The 21,589-nt window shown below is 35.6% G+C and overlaps 1 protein-coding gene across 2 annotated transcripts in view; it reads right to left on the bottom strand.

The window, feature by feature from the left end:
- Positions 1–328: 328 nt before the first annotated feature.
- LOC141396770 (uncharacterized) overlaps positions 329–21,589 on the bottom strand; it is a 39,167-nt gene continuing 17,906 nt past the window's right edge. For both annotated transcript variants that reach the window (XM_073972408.1, XM_073972409.1), the window contains exon 2: positions 329–1,915. In XM_073972408.1, the coding sequence (XP_073828509.1) occupies positions 417–1,874 (1,458 nt within the window). In that variant the 5' untranslated portion in view covers positions 1,875–1,915 and the 3' untranslated portion in view covers positions 329–416. The remainder of the gene's footprint in view (positions 1,916–21,589) is intronic.

Genomic DNA, 21,589 nt, shown 5'->3' with positions numbered 1-21,589 from the left:
ACCTCCCGATTTTCCATATTTTGAACGTTATGAAATGGCTGAAGTAACTTGGTATTTTGGACTGTCAATGGGTAGAAAACCCTCACGCAGAAAAATTCTCAATAAAAAGTGATTTTAATCAGTTAAGATATTCTACTGCTCCAACCTCAACGTTAAGGAAGACCTTAGTACTTTCATAAACGAAAGGAAACTAATTGTTTATATTTACTTCAATACAGCTCGCAGTGAAGGGTTTAAAAATTCGACCCGGCCGAACCTAATGCCGTTCTTACTTGTTTATGTATAAATTCAACTCACCTCAAATCTTCCCAATAAAAACCACACATTATTGAAAAAAAAAACATTGACATATATTTGCAATCACATAAATTCGTTCAACTTTCTTAAACTACACATACATATTTTCATTTTAGCCTCTAATCAATTTGTGTTATTGATGATTCATCCGGACTTGAACAACGACTACTGCTGCCATCATTGCGATATTTAATCGAATCGATAATTTCAACATCAATATCACGTTCACGATTTGAACTTTCTTCAATGTCATTGTCTTCGGAATTGGTTATTGAATGATGACCTTCCGAATCTGCATCACATTCAATATCTGATTTATTATCAGATTCGACCAAGTCCGAATTGGCAGAATTATTTTGAGCATTTTCGTTTTGCGCCTGAGCAATAAGATCGCGAGCAGCAAACTGACTGTAGAGTCGTGGCAAATGTTGTAGCATATAATTGGCGCTACATTTTGCTATGTTCGGCTGATTCTCTTTACTCTCCCCAAAGTCATAATATTTGGCGTAATTTTCAAATTTGTTCATAACTGCCCCAGCTCCGGTAGAACTTAAATTGATAGCATCAGTTGTCTGTAGAGAAGCTAAAGTTTTTAGATCATTAGACCTGGGAGTGGGAACAGTAAAAGCGGAACCGTGTCTATGTTTATTTGGCAAGTTGAGGGCATTTGTAGCTGGAGGAGAGTTTGCTGCTTCATTGGCTGGCGTTGAGCCATTATTCTCAGCATTGGCCAGTGGTGACACATTTTCCTTTTTACGATCATAAATGTGACCGGATACACGTAAATCTATGAAGAAATGTAAGGGATCAATTCCATAAGGAGGGTACAGCGGCGGATACCAGACTGGCGGAGGTGGTGGCAGTACCAAATCTTGGGGTGGCAATGAAGCAGCTGGCGGTGTACTCTGCAATGTGGGATCTGCTCCACTTGCGCCACCTCCACTGACCGTCGTGTTTGCTGTTGTCTGCTCTACATCCCGTTCCCCTACTTTTCCTGCCGGCACAATGTCCTTGCCCGCTTCCGATTCTAATTTGCGATATTTATTAGCCAAGTGCTGTAAATAAGGTTTGTGTGTGGTCAATTCCAAAGGTTTTTCTGTCGCTGTGATGTGTGGTGGCTGTTGTTGATGCTGAGATTTTTCTAAAATCGTTTCATTCTCTTTAAAGTAGGAACGATGATGAGACCATGTCCGTTTCCTGGGACGTCTTGCCAGGGCGGCAGATTGTTGTAATTGCAGATTACGAACATTTTCTTGGTTGCGAGCAGCTACAAGCGAACGCAGCATGTCGCTAAAAAAGAAATTGTTGGGTCCCATTGGAGCCGAATATAAGTAGGGTGGGGTGGCAGCCATCAAACGGCTTACAAAATCCTGATTTCTCATTTCATGAATGTTGGATTTGCGGGGTGGTGTTGTCGTGTTGTTGTTGGCACTACTGTTTGTGTTTGCATCCTTGGGGGATTTAATTTGTTGATGTTGTTGTTGCTGCTGATGCTGCTGGTGCTGTTGCAATTGTTGATGCTGCAATTGCTGTTGTCGTTGCTGGTGTTGTTGTTGCTGTTGTTGTTCGTCAGACATATTTCTTTTTGTTGTCGTTTTCTTTGTTATTTGTTTAGTGTCTACAATTAAAAAGGAATGAAAAAAAGAAAAGATGAAGACACAAAAATATGTTTATAAATGTTTTAAATGGATTCTAAATGGATTTCTTAAATGCAAATCTCCCTATTCAGTTGGGCAATGGGGAGTGGTGTAGACTTAAATGTGAGTTGGGAAAATAGGAAAGATATCAAACAATGACAACTTGAATCCATTAAACAAATTTCATCTTCCATTATTTTATTGTATTCAAGATGCTGCAGTACTTTCACACAATGAAGGTGGAAGCAAGTATTAAGATACTCCTTGAGTACTGTCCTCACATTGTTTTATAATAAAGAGAACTACTTGAACAACTGTCAGGATATTTGTAATGAACAGCCCAGCATGGTGTATTGCCAAAGACATGTTGTGTATTTCTAAAAAGAGTTACAGCTTGTTTTTTGTTTTATTTGGTTGTGGGATGTTACAGCGATGTTTAATGTCTTTGAAAGTAAAATATATAGTTAAAACAAGTAAAAGAATGCAAGAATACAATACATACAAGAATGCAGTTGCGTAAATTTTAGTTATACCATAAACCTGATTATGTATTCACATCTGAAAATTACCTAGAAAAACATGTCAACTCAGTTCAATATAGTCAATAGAATGACTCTTTTGGTCCATGTAATTCAATTTAGCCCTTCATTGGCATTTTCTCCTACTTGGTCCAAAAATGAAAACAAAATTCTAATTGTAGAAAGCAACATTCTAAACGTAACCAGTAAGCAAATGCTATAGTCGTACGGGGCCGACCATGTGATACCCTACACCACTAACTTTGGAATTAGCTACTACCAATACAAATCCAATTGGACAATTAATACGCTGAGGCTCTACGTAATTTGCAATAATGCCAGAACTGGGAATTTCTCAGTCATGATGAGACAATTTGTAGCATGGGAGGAAATTGTGGTTCTCTACAGAAAACCCACTATATATTAGGGATTAGGCCCGTTATCTAGCAGACACATTATCGCAATTTGCATCAGGGGAAGCGTCAGTAGCTCTTTTTTCATATGTAGGCTACTTTGTATCTTATATCTTTCATACAAAAGTAATGGTTAATTTCACGCGCTATATAATATCAGATCATCGTCAAAATCATTGTAGGCATCTTCTTCGACCTAAACTCTAACCCCGTGCAAAATTTCGTGACTAATGAGCTATAATTGCAACCTCTAGCGTCTTTATGGCTACACTATAAACAAATAACTGTATATATTAGGCTGCAGCTCTGTTATCTGACCTCGTACATCAACATAATTGGCATCAATGGAAAGGTCGATAGATCGTCTTCCAAATATAACTCAGGTAGGCGAAATGTGTCTTCGAGGAAGAAAGATATAATCAGTATATTAAAAATTTTCACAATTTTCATACATAAGTTGTGGTCCATTTAACCGTCTAAATATCGTCTGATCGCCATCTCAATTTGCAAACTTCTTCTTTGCCATATACTCATAACTTATTTAAAATTTCGGAACGATCGGATTATTATTGCGACCTACAGAGCAGCTACAAAATAGGATAAAAATTATGTTTTTGGTCCATTTCACCCGCTAAATATTTCACGATCATCACCAACTAAAATAGCGATCTATTCTGGTCTGGACCCGACCTCCATGCAAAATTTGGTGACGATCGGTCCATAATTGCGGCCTGGAGTTTGATTACAATTTATAATGGACAGACGGAAGGACGGACGCACTATATGGAGGGTATAATTAGATTGTGATTCCGTTTGCAACACATAGAATTATTCTTATCTGTTGAAATCAAGATACAGCTCGCAATATTTCAAATAGAGCTCTATAATTTGGTATAGAAGTTTCTTCCCAGGATGTTTGGTTTTGAAAATGGGCTATATCGGCCCCCGTTTTGATATAGCCCCAATAGAACTGTACTTCCCGAGTTTTGGTATTTTCAAGGTTGTGGCCTCAATATCCCACCGAAATGGCTGAAATTTGATATTTATTCTTCGTTTGAGGTTAAAAACTTTCCACCTGAAACTGGTCGGTATAGGTCTACGTCGTTATATAGCCCACCTGCCGTTTTTCTGGATTTTGAAGGTTGAAGCCTCAATACCTCGTATAAAACTTTCGACCAGAAATTTGTCGATATGGGTCCACGTCATCTTGGCTTATAGGACGGCTTTTAGGATTTTCGGTAGTTTGTTGGTTTTAGTCGCATTATTCAACCGATATTACTGAAATTCGGTATTTTGTATTCGTTGAAGTTACAAAACTTTCCTCCAGAAATTTTTCGTGTTGATACAGCCCCCACTGAACAGTACTCCCGATGTTCGCTATTTTGAAAGTTTTAGCCTCGCTAATTAACCAAAATGACTAAAATTTCGTATTTAGCCCTCGCTAGGACACAACAAATATTAACAGGTACAAAACATCCCTTGCAAAAAAATCAGACATTATAGGTCCACGTTTTGGTATATCCACCAATAAGGGTACCACCAGATTTGAAATATTGTGTTCTCAGAAGATAAAAAACTTACTAGCAAAAATATGTCCATATTTGTATATCTGGGTTTTAGTCTAGACCTAAGCACCGGTATTGCCCAATTTTATGTATTTCGAGGGTTTTTTTTTGTCAAATTTACGAACCGAGATTGCTTTAATTTAGAATTGTGTATTGTCAGAAGATACAAAAGCTCTATTCGGAAAATTGTCCATGTTTTGGAAAGAACAACCATGACGCCCCATGTGAACTGTTTTGAATGGTTTTGCTACATTTTCGTTCTGAAGTGAATTTGACTCCGTATTTTTATACCCTCCACCATATGGAGGGTATAATTAAATTTGTCATTCCGTTTGTAACACATCGAAATATTTGTCGGAGACCCTATAAAGTATATATATTATTGATCACCATAAAATTCTATGTCGATTTGAGCATGTCCGTCTGTCCGTCCGTCAGTCCGTCTGTCTGTTGAAATCAAGATACAGCTCGCAATTTTATTATTACTTGCAGGATGGTTGGTACTGAAAATGGGATATATATCGGTCCACGTTTTGATATACGAGTAGCCCCCATAGAACGGTACCTCCCGATTTTCGGTATTTTTAAAGTTTTAGCTTCATTATCCTACCAAAATGGCTGAAATTTGATACGTAGTCTTCTTCAGGGGTACAAAACTTTCCCCCAGAATTTTGTCGGTATCGGTCCACACCTTCATATTGCCCCCATAGAACGGTGCCTCCCGATTTTCGGTATTTTAAAGGTTTTAGCTTCATTATCCTACCAAAATGGCTGAAATTTGGTACGTAGTCTTATTTAGGGGTATTAAACTTTCCCCCAGAATTTTGTCGGTATCGGTCCACACCTTCATATAGCCATCACAGATCGATACCTCCCGATTTTCGGTATTTTGAAGGTTTTAGCTTCATTATCACACCGAAATGGCTAAAATTTGGTACTTAGTCTACGTTGGTGGTATAAATCTTCCCCCAGAACTTTGTCGGTATCGGTCCATGCCTTCACATTGCCCCCATAGAACGGTACATCGGTATTTTGAACGTTGCGGCCTTAATATTCCGCCAAAGTGGCTGAAATTAGGTATTTAGACTTTGTTGGGGGTACTCAAACTTCCCCCTTAAATTTGTCGGTATAGGTTCACGCCTTCATATTGCCCCCATGGAAAGGTACCTCCCGATTTTTCGTATTTTGAAGATTGTGTCTTCAATATTCCATCAAAATGGCTGAAATTTGGTATTTAGTCTTCAATATGATATAAAACTGTTCGCCAGAAATATGTCTGTACAGGTCCACGCTTTTATATTGCCCCATTTATAGGTCCACGTTTCGATATAGCCCCCATAGAACGGTACCTCCCGATTTTCGTAATACTGATGATTGTGACGTCAATATGCAACCGAAATGGCTGAAATTCGTTATTTCGTCTTCCAAGAGCTATAAAATATTCCAGAAGAGTATTATCAGTATAGGTCCACGTCTTCCTATATCCCCATAGAAGCGTACTTCTTGAATTTTGGTATTTTTTAAGTTTTAGCCACATTCTCTTACCGAAATATAGGAAATTTGGTATTTAGTCTTCTTTGAGCCTAAAAACTTTCCGTCAGAAATTTGTCGGTATAGATCGACGTTTTGAAATAGCCCCCATAGAATGGTGCTTCACATTGTTTTACCGAAATTGCTGAAATTTGTCGGTATAGATCGACGTTTTGAAATAGCCCCCATAGAATGGTGCCCCACATTGTTTTACCGAAATTGCTGAAATTTAGTATTAAGTCTTCTTCATTTAACACAATTTGTGGTGGAGGGTATAACAAGTTCGGCCCGTCCGAACTTAACGCCGTTCTTACTTGTTGACTCTCAATGGGTAGGAAAATTCTACACAGAAAATTTGTATATAAAGGGAGTTTGCATGGAATAGGCCTTATCGTTGAGGAGAAACTTAGTACTTTCATAAACGAAAGGAAACTAATTATTCCTACTAACTTCAATACAGTTCTTGGGGGGATATAAAAAGTTCGTTCCGGCCGTACTGTCGTTCCTACATGTTGTTTCTTATGTGCTATATAAAAGTTATTACTTAATTGCACTGGCGAATTAGATTCAACCGACGTATTGCGATTAGGAATGTCGAACGGGGGGTGCCACCGTGGTGCAATGGTATGCACACCCGCCTTGCACGCTAAAGGTCGTGGGTTCGATTCCCCGGCCAGTCAACATCTAACACTTTTCAACGGTGGTGAAATACCCCCCAGTAATGTTGGCGACATTTTTCTGAGTATTTCAGCCTTGTACAACTTCTCTACAAGTGGTGTCTTAGACACGCCTTTCGGACTCGGCTATAAACAGTAGGTCCCATATCATTGAGCTAATATGAATCGGGATGCACTCATTGAGATGAGAGAAGTCTCCCCTGTCCAGCCTGGGATGTTTGTATATTTATATATATATATATAAAATTTAAATAATAAGCTTACTTCATATCGCACCTGTGCAAGAAAAAGCTAGTAACGAAATTTTTTGACATTTTCACTTTTTATTAAAAAAACTATACATAATTATCAACTCCACCCATTGTAAAAGTTTCCCATTATTTTGTCCACCCTTTCATCAAAATATACCGTTATGTCACTGTTCATGCTTTCAGAGTAACAACTTATGTATCAACATATATATATATATATATTTTTTTTTGCGGGCTCAATATGTGTTAACACTTAATACGGATTCTTTTTCATTTGCAAAAACCTTCTGATCATTAATACCTTATACCTTTTCTCTGTTTGTTTTGGTTCTATGTGTTTTGCCAAACAACTTATATTTATACAACTACATTATGGTTAGGAGTAAGTGTATTTTTCTAAATTATCGGCACTAACATGCCAACAAGTTTTCAAAATCAAGCTAAAACTGCATTTGTTATAGCAACCTAATCGAATAGTGTAAAACGAAACAATGGAAACTTTTAGAAATTAGAATAACACCATCAAACATGGCTAATTAAAATAAGGTAAACAACATTTACGGACATATGCATGTAAATCCTTCTTTACACATATGCAAATTTCAACACAATACCTAACAACACATTTGTTGAGCATAATGTATGTATGTTGTTGGCTGAAACATCACTTCCATACAAGTTTATGTGGCGATTGTCAACATTCATATCCCTTTCCGTTGAACAAACTCTATTTAAAAGTTCTGGCCGAATAACAAACAAAGCAAATGTTGAATTTTTGACAGTCGTCCAAACTGATAAATAAGTTATGTACGTACACGGACAAGTATGCGGCATCTACGCACACCATTGAACCGACTTGAGCTGAAATATTTTAATAAGCCAGTCAGTATCTGTACCCACAACAATAATGTTAGTGTCAGTATTAGTAGCAGCATCAAAACGCTCATTGTTTACATCCCAATTTGTGTCTAGTTATCCTTGTCAGTGAGCCAAAGAGAAGGAATAATATGGCTAAATATTTTCAGGCCACCCATTTTAAGTCTACCATGGATTGCTTGCTGGCTGCTGTCGTACAACAAACAAAACAATATTGTCGCCAATCTTTATTCTGCCTCTACCGCCAACATCGTCTTTACCAAACATGGTGCAGAAAAAAAGAAATATGTTTTAATTTGCTGACAATCTGTTGCCACACTTTGCAATTTAGCGCTCTTTTATATTCACATTAAAAAAAGTTGATTTTCATTTGTTGAAACACCCTATGGCAATTTATGTACATTCTCTAGTTGATTGTTCCACAAACCAACACCTCACTGTGTTGTCGCGTAGAGGTTGTCATTCCGTTACGTTAATGAAATCCAACAAAGTTTTATTTTTATTGTTTTTTCATTTCGTTGAAAAAATAAACTTTCCAAGGATTTGACAAAATTTTTGGAGTTGTGATGGATTCTCGGCTAACTTTTTTGTTGTTACAAGCGGCATAACAAAAAAAAAAGTGAAGATTATACTCATCAGAATGAAACATAAATTAGATTATGCTAATTTTGCCTATTCAATAGCATTTGAAATTGTATGAGTATGAGAGATGTCGTTTGGAATTATTTAGGAAATTGAATTAATGAGCAAAGATGGAAGTGGCGTATTTGTGGTTGTTTAAAATTTAAAGGACACATATTGGTAATGATATTAAAACAATTCTAGAAAAAAGAAATATTTCTCATTGCTTAGTTCTGAGATACTACATTCCGAGATAGATGAGTCTATCTATGTATACAGACTTTATTCCAAGTATAATTTAAAAATATGCAACGTGCCAACTTTTTTATACCCTCCACCATATTATGGAGGGTATATTAAGCTTGTTTTTTTGCAACGCATTGAAATAATCATTAGCGACCCTATAAACTATATATAGTCCCAATTTACATTAGGCGAGTTTACTTGCGGCAATTGTCAGTTTGTAGGTGAGAAAGGGTGCTGAGAGGCAAAGGGTTACCATATGCCTCACTTCTCTCTCCTACAAAATGACAGTTGCCGCAAGTAAACTCGCCCAATGTAAATTGGGACATATTCTTGATGAGGGTGAAGTTCTGAGTCGATCTGTGCATGTCCGTTCGTCCGCATGTGGTAATCACTCTAGCATCCACTAAAATCGAGATAGGATGCTAAAATTGCAGGCAGTTCAAGTTCGATGATGTGCTATATCGGTCCACGTTTTGGTATAGCCCCCATATAACGTTACTACCCGATTTCTGGTATTTAGACGTTTTTAGTCACATTTTTAAACCGAATTAGCTTTAATTTGACATTTAGGGTTCCTAGTGGTCAACAAACTTATTATCCAAAAATTATGGGCATAGGTCCATGTTTTGGTATAGTCCCCATATAACGGTACCTCCCGATTTTAGGTATTTTGAGAATTTTAGCAACAATTTTTAACCTCACTAGCTATAATCTGAGATTTGAGGTTCTCAATGGTCACGAGACTTCTCTACCAAAAATCATCAATATAGGTCCATGTTTTGGTATAGCCCCCATATAACGGTACCACCCGATATTCGGTATTTTGAGGATTTTAGCTGCAATTTTTAACCGAACTATCTGTAATTTGACATTTGAGGTTCTCAGTAGCTTCGAAACTTCTCCACCAAAAATCGTCAACATACATAGGTCCATGTTTTGGTATATTCCCCATATAACGGTTCCTCCCGATTTTCGGTGTTTTAAGAATTTAGCTACAATTGTACACCGAACAAATTGTAATTTGACATTTGAGGTTATCAGTGTTCACGAAACTTTTCCACGAAAAATCGCGAACATGTTTCGGTATAGCCCCCATATAGCGGTACCTCCTGATTTTCGGTATTATTGCGAATATAAAGCATTTTGGACCACGGGACATTCCTGAAAATTTTCTGAAAATTTCATGAAATTATGTTCAGTAGTTATGTTTACTTATGGTAGATTTGTCTGGCATCAAACACTTTGGGATAAGACACTATTGTCGAAACTAACAAGTGTGTAAAGGGCTGCGTCAATTCTAATCACCGGAGCAATCACAAGTCTGCTTTAAACGTGAGCCTGTATCCCCAACCTCTGGATATCCTCGTCTAGTTTCAAGCTGCGAGGGCTGCTTTCAGTCTCCGAGAGTAAGAAACGTGGGGAGTTTCACAGTTTGGACTGGCGAAGGCCATAAGACTGTCTGTACAAACATTGTTGCAAGATCGAAGAAGGTACTGACGCCGGTGTCTTTTGCGAAAATCCATTAAACGAACACTCATATAAGCTTAATGATAGCTTTAGGGTCATTTAACCCAATCACTGCCGAAGATTTTAGAAAAAAGTAAATTTGCACTTTATCGTGCACTTAGGGCATGAAGTGGAACTCAAATGGCCGATTCCTTTACAATTAGAAAAATACTGATATTAATATAAATATGTTCAATTAGTGGATTTTTTATTATATCGTTAAATATACTGGAAACGTATTAGCATTTTAACTAGCTCGGAATGGCTATAAATGGATCGATTTATCAATTCATGCCATTATGCCATTAACACTGCATGTAGGTTATGGATACAGTAGTCGCTCGGTGAATTCCATGTCCACACTGTTTCCACGCTGTGGTAAAGAGCATTATATATTTGTCCATTTGTATGTAACATACGTAAGAAAACAAGATAGACCCATAGTTTTTTTAGGATATACATATGTACGTAAAATCACTTTCTGCGTTGATTTATGTATGTCCGTTCATCCGCCCGTCTGACAATTTAGTATTGTAATCAAAGTACAGGTCGCATTTATTATACTATCCGAGTGAAAATTGAGGATGATCATGTTTTTGTCCAATGGACGAACGCTATTACTGTTTGCGAGAATCGGTTCAGATATAACTCCCATGTATATTTTCGCCGATTTCATATTATTAGATGCACCAGTTTCATAAAAATTGGAAAATGTGAGGCAATATGGTCGAGAAAAAATTTCGCCAAATGATATTGAAATTGTTCGTGGGTGTGTAGTGAATTCGCCCGCCCGAAAGTCGTATCCGAAGTTCACAAAATAAATACTAATCTGCGAATGATTTTTTTTACATTTTTAGTAAAGAATAACTAAACAAGCTTGTCTGATGTTGAATCTGTTCATAGATACAAACCTCTACTCCTCGCTTGTATCTTTGTTTCCTACGAAAAATTTTGCGTCTATAATGTTCAGTTAAAGGTGTAGGATATTTATAAATCCGTTTTGTTTATCACATACAGCCTGTAATCAAAGTTATGCAATAATATGCACAAGTTACATTTTTATAGTTTCATCTGTTTGTTGTTGTTTGTCTCGTAGAACTTTTTTGTGCCCACAAATAATAATTTCTTTGCTGGCACTTGGATAAATATGCTTTAAGTTTTTATGGAGAAACACTAAGTAACTGAAAGAAAATCTGAAAAAACTTTTGTTTGTTAAACTGCATGTTAGGTTTGAATTTATGATTCTAAGTGGGTATTGCGAAAATTGTCATGGAAATGAATTTTATTAAAGCATAGAATTTTATTACATTTCTGAGTAAAGAGAAAAACTTCATCCGTATCTGAGAAACGATAATTTTTTGGGCTTTCATAAAAATTTTATTGATTTGCTTGGGCATTAGCTGTAATGATCGATGGACATTAGGGTACCAAAAACAAAGTGTTCTTTATATTTGAATAAATGCAATACAACGTACAGGCCACCTTTCATCCTAGTTCACCAATTGCATTTCTATCCAATTTTTCCAATCAAGGACAATGTTGTCCATCTGATTTTATGTTACACGAAAGCCGTAGAAAATAAGTTTCGTTCATAAACTACATTGATATAAATAGTAGTACTATCTCGCAGGTTCTGGAAAATCAACTATAATGATATCAAATTATATTTTCATTCATTTTGTTAATATATGACTAAAGATGGGATTCTACCCGGTATTTACCCAAAACATGGGTAAATACCATGGTAGAACAAATAAGGTAAAGTAAATACTACAACAAAGACAACTCAACAACGACCACATAGACATTTGTTTTTGTTTGTAATGTTAGTGTCACGTGTATATGTAAACAAAATAAGGAAATGTCTATAAATTATTGGAATTTAAAAAACTAATAATTTTCACAATTGATTGAATATGTTGGAAAACATGAATGAAAATTCGGTACATATTCAATTTGAATGTTTCCATATCATTCCACAGAGGCCAATTTTCCGAAAACCCTGGCCAAAAATCGAAAAAAAAACAGTTGTATCAATTTTCACTAAATATTGTGTATAGGAGTCTACTGCGTGTAGTTGTGCAAAATATATACGTTTATTGTTTAGTAAGTGGGTATAAAAGCAGGTCCAAGTGACCTTATTAAAAAAAAATGTTCAATATTTGAGTTGTTTATTAAAATTTTATAATATCCAAAATAAACAACTGTTTTAATTTTTATTTTTTAATTGTAATGAAAGGTATGTGAAACGTATTTAAAACGTTCAGAGTTGCGAATGAAGTGCGCGTTTTTTAATAATCAATGTTCGTGTTTGTTGATTTTTTAAAGATCAATTTTCACAAAAAGCGATGAAAATAGTTATGAGTAAGATCGAGTTGGGCTGTAGAACTTATCATTTCATAAAAAGGGAAGAGTTTTTTACCAATTCCCATCGAAACATCCTGCACATATTTGCACTTTTCATTTTTATGCGATATTTTGTCTTGCAGGTATATGCATGTATCAGTCTGTTCAGGAGTGTATGACAAAATTTCTTGATATTCCTATATATAATTTTTACTATTAATTGCTTTTACTATTATTGCAAAGTATACCTTCTGGAATATGCAATACCATAAAACACTATGATCAGCATTGTAAAATATGCCAATTTATAAGAAAATAAATCAGTTTTGAAAATATTTCTCGAAAGAAACAGATGTGTTTCAAGTATTACGGACTATATATATATTTTCGTGATTCAAAATGGCAGAAAATAGTATAGAGTGCACTCGTCATGAAATTTTCAATACATGGCCTCAGCAATTTCATTTACCACTAAATGAGAAAATCAGGCTTTTGGAAAAACACCTATCCAACAAAGGGAAACGGCCAGTTACAATATATTCAGATCAAAAAAATGAAATCAAAGTCCTACCATAGGAAAAAAATGGAATGAAAGTTATCGAATGACTGAACGTTTTCTTATCTGCAATGAAAAATGGTTGCAAAAAGTAATAACATTTCAGGTATGCATCAACTAATCGTTTAAGTTTTTAGCATTTGATTGTGTTTATTAAAACGACTATAGGTTGAGACACTGCTTGAGTTAGATATGATGAATTCAAAGCCTGAAGATGTGTCCGAATCTTCACAAAAAGGGATCGACCTTCTAAAGAATTTGAAAAGCGAGTGAAAGAACGAAACGTAGAGTCACAAAAGATTTACGGGAATCACATAGTGTATCTGAACTAGTGTTTGACATCACTAATACATCACCTAATCGAGCTTCCAAATATAAATCTGCTTTCAAATCAGCATCTCTACCGCAGCAAACAGAAATTTCTTGTGATCTTGCACTTTCCGATGTTATTCAAGGTAAAATGACGAGACATATATATCGTATTATACGAAAACGGGAATCGCAAAATAGCATGTGCCCTATTTATCCGCCATACCCAAAAGTATTGGAAGCAAAAACCCGTTATTATCTACCGGGAATCATAGTAAGTGAAACTAAAGCAGAAGTTCCTTTACAGTCTCTATTGGATCATATTTCATGTAGACTTTTAATTGTGCAAAGTGATGTTATTCATACATTCTCAAATGATAAAGTTCATAACTTATTATTAACTGTCAAATACGGCTTTGACGGTTCTTCCGGTCAAAGTCAATACAAGCAAAAATTCGAAGACGAAAACGCGTCGGATGCCAGTATGCTTTTGTCATCCCTTGTACCCTTACGATTGTCTAAAAATGATAACCAAAATACAATAATTTGGCAAAATCCAAAACCATCGTCTCCTCGATTTTGCAGTCCAATAAAGGTGGAATATGTTTGTGAAGACCAAAATTCGATTATTCAGGAGCAAGAGTATATTGATCAACAAATATAAGCTCTTGTTCTATATTCTACCCACATAAACGGAAAAGATATAAATATTGTATACAAATTACTTTTTACGATGATTGATGGCAAAATTCGTAATAATGTTACCCTTACAAAGTCAAATATGCGTTGCTGTCTATGTAACGCTGCGTCGAAGCAGTTTAATAATTTAGACGAAGTTTAAGCTTTGCCAGTGAGGAAGCAAATTTGCGGTATAGTTTAGCGACATTACATTCCTGGATCCACTTTATGGAATATTTCTTGCATTTAAGATATAAATTAGAAAAAAGTGGCAAGCGCGCTCAAAAGAAGATAAAAGTAGATTGGAAGAAACAAAAAGGGAAATACAGAAGAGTTTCAAACAGAAATTGGGGCTTATTATTGACGCGCCAAAAGTTGGAAGGTTCGGAAACAGTAATGATGATAACACGGCCCGAAGGTTTTTTACCGATTCAACGAAATACGCTGAAATTTTAGGTTTAGATGCCGAATGCCTAAACGTAATAATGCAAGCTTTATCTTGTGGTTTCGCAGTAGATATTAACCTTTTTAAGCAATATTGCTTGGATACTGCAAAATTATTAATAAACAAGTGAGAAAAGGCTATAGTCGGTACGGGGCCGACTATGTGATACCCTACACCACTACCTCTATGCATATTCTTTTCACTCGAAAACATTTCTTTTAGGGAGATACGAAATTTTTCACCTATCTGGCTTTTATACCAAATGACTTAAGGCGAACTGAACCAAAATAATTAATATTTAATTTTTGACTAGCTGAACCCGGCGCGCTTTGCTGCCCCGACTACGATAAAATATAATGGAATGCCATAATTATATTAACGTTTTTAATATTTTAACGAATAAATGTAGCAGATATGAAGGAGTTATAAACCTATTCAGGGTTGTTATGGAGCTACTATGGTATTTTTTAAGTTTCAGGAGGTAACACTCCTTCGAAAGCCTTTCCGCCTATAAGTATTCCTAATGATTTAGATATATCATAATAAAACATAAATCTTAAGAAGTCTTTCAAAGATATGATACTTAACAGCCTTGGTGAATTCCTTCCCAACTATAAGTACTTCTGTAAATAATGATGACTTTTACTGACTGCTAAGTCTTCAAAATTGCATTGAAATTGAACATACGTAACAAAAACATTAAATCGACCGAAAATATATATGGGTAGCTATATTTCTATATGAACCGCTCTCAATATAATTTGTCATTTTTATTTTTAGACCAAATCCCGTCTTACATTCACATTTTGTGCATAAAATACGGAAAATCAGCCGAAAATATATATGGGAGCTATATTCTAATCTGAACCGATTTCGGTATAATTTGTCCCATTTATTTCTAGAACGAATTGCGTCACGCTTTCCAAATTTCAGTGAAATTGGACATATGTAGTGTGTCCAAATCTGAACCGGTCTCGATAGAAATTGGTACATTTATATTTAGAACAAATTCCGACAGACATTGGACACATATAGCGTGTTTAGAGCATCAAATACAGAAAATCGGCCTAAAATATAGATAAGAGCTATATCCAAATCTGAACCGATTTCGATATAATTTGGCACATTTATTTCTAGACCATCCAAATCTGAACCGATTTGAATATAATTTGGTAAATTTATTTCTACATTAAACGCATACAAAATTTGGAGTTTGGATCTGTAACAGTTCTAAAGATATTTGCATATAAAATCTAATTTTTTTGGGGGTACCTCCGGTTTTGATGCTATATCTCCAGATCAACGCGAAATTTCAAAAAATGATAAAGCCTATTTTCATTCCAGGCCATGTAGCAATGTACCCTAAACATTTCAGTAAGATCTGTTCAGCGGTTTTCGAGTCTATAAGGCACAAACAAACAAATAAACAAACAGACAAACAAACAATTTTATATATATAGACTACTATCGACATCACCAACATTAATAGGCCTCTATCTCTGTGCGAAAATTTCGTGATGATCCGATCAAAATTCCGACCTGTAGTGTGATTGCAGAAAAAGTGGAAAAAAGGGATGCATTCCGGACTATTGCCATATCTCTATTATTTGACCACCTACGTCAACCTACTTTGCATAATTTTAAAGATGCGATTTTCTACTTTCTTAGTCAGGCTTTGCTTTTAGAAGGTCCCCAACCAAATCCGTCATTATTATTAAAGTCACAAAAATGAAAAGTTGGGTTCTATTAGCGACTAATGCGATACCTTCGTTATTTGACCACCTACGGCAACCTACGTTACATCGTTGTAAAGGTGATATTTTCTACTTTTCTTTGCTTTTTGTATACACCTTATAGACTCTGAGATATTTGCTTTGGAATAAAATGTTGACTTTTTCTCCAAATAAATTTTTTGCTCATTCCGACCCCTAAATATTATCCGACCATGACCAAAATCAATAGGCTTCTTCTCCTGGAGACCCCCACTAACCCTCGAAATTTCGTGACGATCCGACAAAACTGCGACCTGTAGCGTGTTTTCCAAAAAAAAAAAATTGAAAAATGGGATGTATTACTGACTATTGCGATATCTCCGTTAGAAGTTCACCTACGCCGACCTAGTTTGCATCATTGTAAAGATGGGATCGCCGACCTAATTTGCATAATTGTAAAGACGGGATCTTCTACTTTCATAGTCAGGCTTTTCTTTTTGAAAGTTTCCAACCAAAGCTGTGACATTCGTCATTATAATTAAAATCGCAAAAATGAAAATTTGGGTTTTATTTGCTACTATTGTGATATCTTTGTTGTTTGATCACCTACGAGAACCTACTTTACATAATTAGAAAGGTGATATTTTCTACTTTCAATGTCAGGTTTTGCTTATGGTATACCCCATATAGAAGCTGAGATATTTGGTTTGAAAAAAAGTTGTCTTTTTATCCACATAAGTTTTTTGCCCATTCCGACCCCTAAATATTATCCGACCAACACCAAAATCAATGGGCTTCTTCCCCTCCGGGACCCCCATCAACATCCAAAATTTCGTGACGATCCGATCAAAATTGTAGCTTGATTACAAGGTTTAGATGAACAGACGGACGGACGGACACACATAGCCAGATCGACTCAGCTCGACGAGACATTCATTTTGGTATATATAAGTATGGGTCTACGACCATTATTTCGATGCGTTACAAACTTTTTGGCCAAAACCAACTTATAGTGGTGTAGGGTATAAACATATCGTGTAAAATACCCATAAAACTGAAAACTTTCGGCGTGAAAAGTTATTATACCCTACACCACTATGTGGGGAGGGTATTATAAGTTGGTTTTAACCAACAAGTTTGTAACGTATCGAATGATACTCAAAATTATGAATGAAAAGATCAAATAAAGGTTGACAACACTCTTGCCAACGGTAGAATATTGCGAGTTCTTTTTATTCGTCGCTAATTTACCGAAAAACATCGGTAATTAACGAAATTATAAGCATTTGAATTTTACCGACAATTGTCGGTAACTCAAAAAATGGGTTAGAGAATCGCACTACAGATGGTCTAGTTTCACTATCAAGCTATCCTCTTGGAATATGTCTAACAGAAGCAGAGGTATCTGCATTGGAAATAAAATTCCACAAATTAGAAATTGGAGTATTTGAGCGTCTTTTTCTAAATTTATTGTATTCTGCGACTTTTGCTTAAGCAATTGGGATCAATTTTAAGCTCGGAATGTCTTCTTTAATATAGTTCACCTTTTGTTAAAATGCACTTAACCAAAGCTGGAATATTCGTCAGTACAAATCAAAACCAGTATAGAAAGGATTATAGTCGGGCAGGGCCGACTATATGATGTCCTACGCGACCATGACTTCAATATAACTTGGCGATTTTTTTCTAGACCAAATTGAGTTACGTTTTCCAAATTTCATCAGAATGTCTCTCCAATTTTATTTTGGTGAGTCAAATACAGGTATCCGGGTAAACAAATCCAAATCTGAACCTTTTTCCAAATACTTTGGCGAACTTATGTCTAGTCCAAATTCCGTCACACATTTAAAATTGCATCATAATTGGACATACATAGATTGGTACACCACATACCTAAAAATAGGCGAAAATATATAATATGGGAGTTATATTCAAATCTGAACCGATTTCAATATTATTTGGCAAACATATTTTTAGTTCGAATTCGGTGATATTTGACAAGTTATATAAAAATCGGACAGAATTTGCATCTTTGGAGCACCAAATACCTCAAATCGGGAGAAAATATAGATGGAAGATTATATCCATATTTTTCTCCACATTAGATTTTGGATCATTCCGACGCCTGAATATTATCTGACCAAAAAATCAATAGGTTTCTTCCCCTCCAAGACCCCCATCAACCCCCAAAATTTCGTGAGATCAATCAAATCCGATCCAAATTGCGACATGTAGTGTGATTATAAAAATGTAGAAAATGGGATGTATTACCGACTATTGCGATATCTCCGTCGTTTGACAACGTACGCCAGCCTACATTGCATCATTGTAAAGGTGAGATGTAAAGGTGGCTTTCTTTTGGAAGACCACCAGTCAAAGCTGTGCTATTCGTCTTTACAATTGAAATCCTCAAAATGAAGACTTGGGTTGGATTGACGACTGTTGCGATATCTCCTTTGCTTAATCACATACGCCAACCTACTTTGCATTGTTGGAAAGGTGAACCTTGAAGTTTCTTTTGCCCATTGAGACCTAAATATGATCCGACCATCAACAAAATCAATAGCCTTCTTCCCCTACAGAACCCCCATCAACCCCCAAAAGTTTCGTGACGATCCGATCAAAATTGCTAAATATAGGGCACAGTGTCACGACCGTGGCAAAAAATGGTAAAAACCAAGTATTTCGTTCGGAATATAAATTTATTGATGGAATTGATAGAAAACAATTCAATGTGAATGAATTTAAATTATGGCATTGATAATGCCAAGTAAATTTGTCAATTGTTGGAGATAAGTATTTTTGTCCTGATTTTACTAAAATTAATAACTTTTATTATGCTCCAATATTCTAATATTTAAAGTAATGGTAGATATTTTTTGCTGTTTGGAGGACTAATGGGAGAGAGAAGCGAAGACGAATAATATATCTGTTCACATAGCCAATCCTCTTCAAACGTCAACCTCACCCACACGCAGAGAAAAAATATTTTTCGGTTTTGTTGGAACAAACATATCTATTTTGGTTCCAAAAATGTGTTTGTTTTGTAAAAACATTGTAATCCAAATCCAAAAATTCCATCTTTTGTTTCGAACATAGAAAACAAAAACAACTTTCGAATTTTCGCAATATTGTAAAAATCGTTAACAATACCGATTGTACGAACAATCATAATCTAAATTTTTTACAAAACATATTGTCAGCCCTGAAAACCAGATACTACATTTTTTGATTTGAGTGTATATACTTCTCATATACACTTATCACATAACTTGGATATAAATGTCGCGTACAATATTGCAATCATTGATGAACACAATACATGTTTTGCTACTTTAGCTGACAACAAAGCCAAACAAAAAGCCACTAGCAGCCACCACCATACCAAACACTACCATAACAAACATGAAAAGGAAAGAAGAATGAAACAAAACAGAAACAAATAAAAACAAGAGTCTCATTGTTACATACACACAAAAAAACAAAGATAAAGGCAGCATGTCATACAAACACCACAACTCACCAAAATTGTTTTTTCAACACGGCATCGAATAGCGAGAGAAGAGAAAAAAAATTCGAAGAAAAGAGAGAAATATTGTTCAGTTGACACAAACTATTTTTGGATTCACAATACTACATAAGGAATCCAACAATATGTTAACAATACATATTTTGCTCTTGGAATATTGTTGGATCAAACATATTTTTTCTCTGCGTGCACTGTCCACTTGAGACTTGGTGTCCTCTGTTCACGCAAACGAGGCTCTGGCGACCGATCATGGGCGGTATAACCCCAAATGCAGCACGGCAGAAATGCCTGCAGCACTTTTTAACTAGAGCACTTCTCTCGACTCCTTGTTTGATTGTGATGGGATCAAGCAATAGGGATGGCAGCGGATGAGCCAATGGTATGGCCAACGGTGGCGCCCAAAGATCTTCAACATACCCTTGCCTAGAGGATGGCTGGCAGCCCCAGCACTAGGTGCGGATGCGATGGCCCAATCAGCCACCCATCTTTAAAACACCAGATTACAGAAACATCAACAAGCAATATAAGAACTGATAACGGTGCCCTATGTTCTACCTGAACTTTTTACATCTGTTTTTTATGTAATTAATGCAATTTTTTTATGTAAGATATACCGATGTAAATAAAGGACATATATATTGTGTTGTGAAAAGTAAGTACTTTAAACGTATAAAGGAGCCAGTTGTACATATTGGCACACGAACATGTTATTTATCTTTTTCAGTGACCACCTCATTAAGGGGTTACCCCCATTTTTAGAGTGTGTTTTGGAGTGTTCACTAAAGTTCGAAAGCTAATGGGCCGATTATCATATATTTTTGTGGGGTTATTAGGTATCTAATAATATTGTCTTTAAAAATATCCGTTTAAAAAATGGAAACTGTCAAAGTCAAAATTCCAAATTTTTGTAAAAAAATTTTGCCGTTTTTGACCATTAATCGTTCAAAAAACTTCTTCAAGGAAAATTCTCTTATTTAAAAAAAAATTTGATGTATTCAATAAGCCCACAAAGATACATACATATATGTATTTGAAGACTGAACACCAAATTTCAGTCATAACGGGTAGATAATGTGGCTAAAACCTTCAACATACCGAAAATCGGGCGGTATCGTCTTATGGGGGCTATAAAACGCTTGCCGTATAATTTTGTCACCATTTATAATTTAAATGCAAGCGTTTTATTTGAGAGATTCTATCATGAGAAAGAATATATTTATTGAGGCTAAGCGACAAATTATTTCCTAGTATTAAGTGCATTTCTAAATAAAACACTGAAACTTAATTTTTTAAATTATATTTTATTTTTAACTTTTTAATAAATACATTTTTTTGACCACTGACAATTTAGGCGAATATTTAGATAAAAACTTTAAAATGCCTGAAATCGTGCAGTACCGTTATATAAAGGCTATACCAAAACCTGGACTTATGTCCAAAATTTTTGGTGGGGAAGTTTCTGTACCATTGGGGACTCCAAATGCCAAGTTATAGCCAATTCTGGCTAAAAATGAAGATAAAATCCTTAAAACACTTGAAATCGGGTGGTACCACTATATGGGGGCTATATCAAAACCTGGACCTATGTTCACAATTCTTGATGGGGAAATGTCTGTATCATTGGAAATGCCAAATGACAACTAATTTGGACAAAAATGAAGATAAAATCCTCAAAATACCTGAAATCGGGTAGTATCGCAATCATCCAAATCTGAAAAGTGTTCAAAGTTTTAGTCCGATTGGTCAACTGCAACTGTGTCAAAATTGAGTTGACAGATTTGAAATGCAATTTAAATAAAACACCGTAAAAACACTGTAAAAATGGTAATAATGGACCAATATTGGTTTTGATTTCATATTCATGTATTGTCATCCAA

This window comes from Musca autumnalis, unplaced genomic scaffold, assembly GCF_047663935.1.
Source record: "Musca autumnalis isolate F117 unplaced genomic scaffold, ASM4766393v1 scaffold_3, whole genome shotgun sequence".
Classification (NCBI taxonomy): domain Eukaryota; kingdom Metazoa; phylum Arthropoda; class Insecta; order Diptera; family Muscidae; genus Musca; species Musca autumnalis.
The sequence above is the reverse complement of the archived record's forward strand: the minus strand, read 5'-3'. Positions and strand labels throughout refer to the sequence as shown.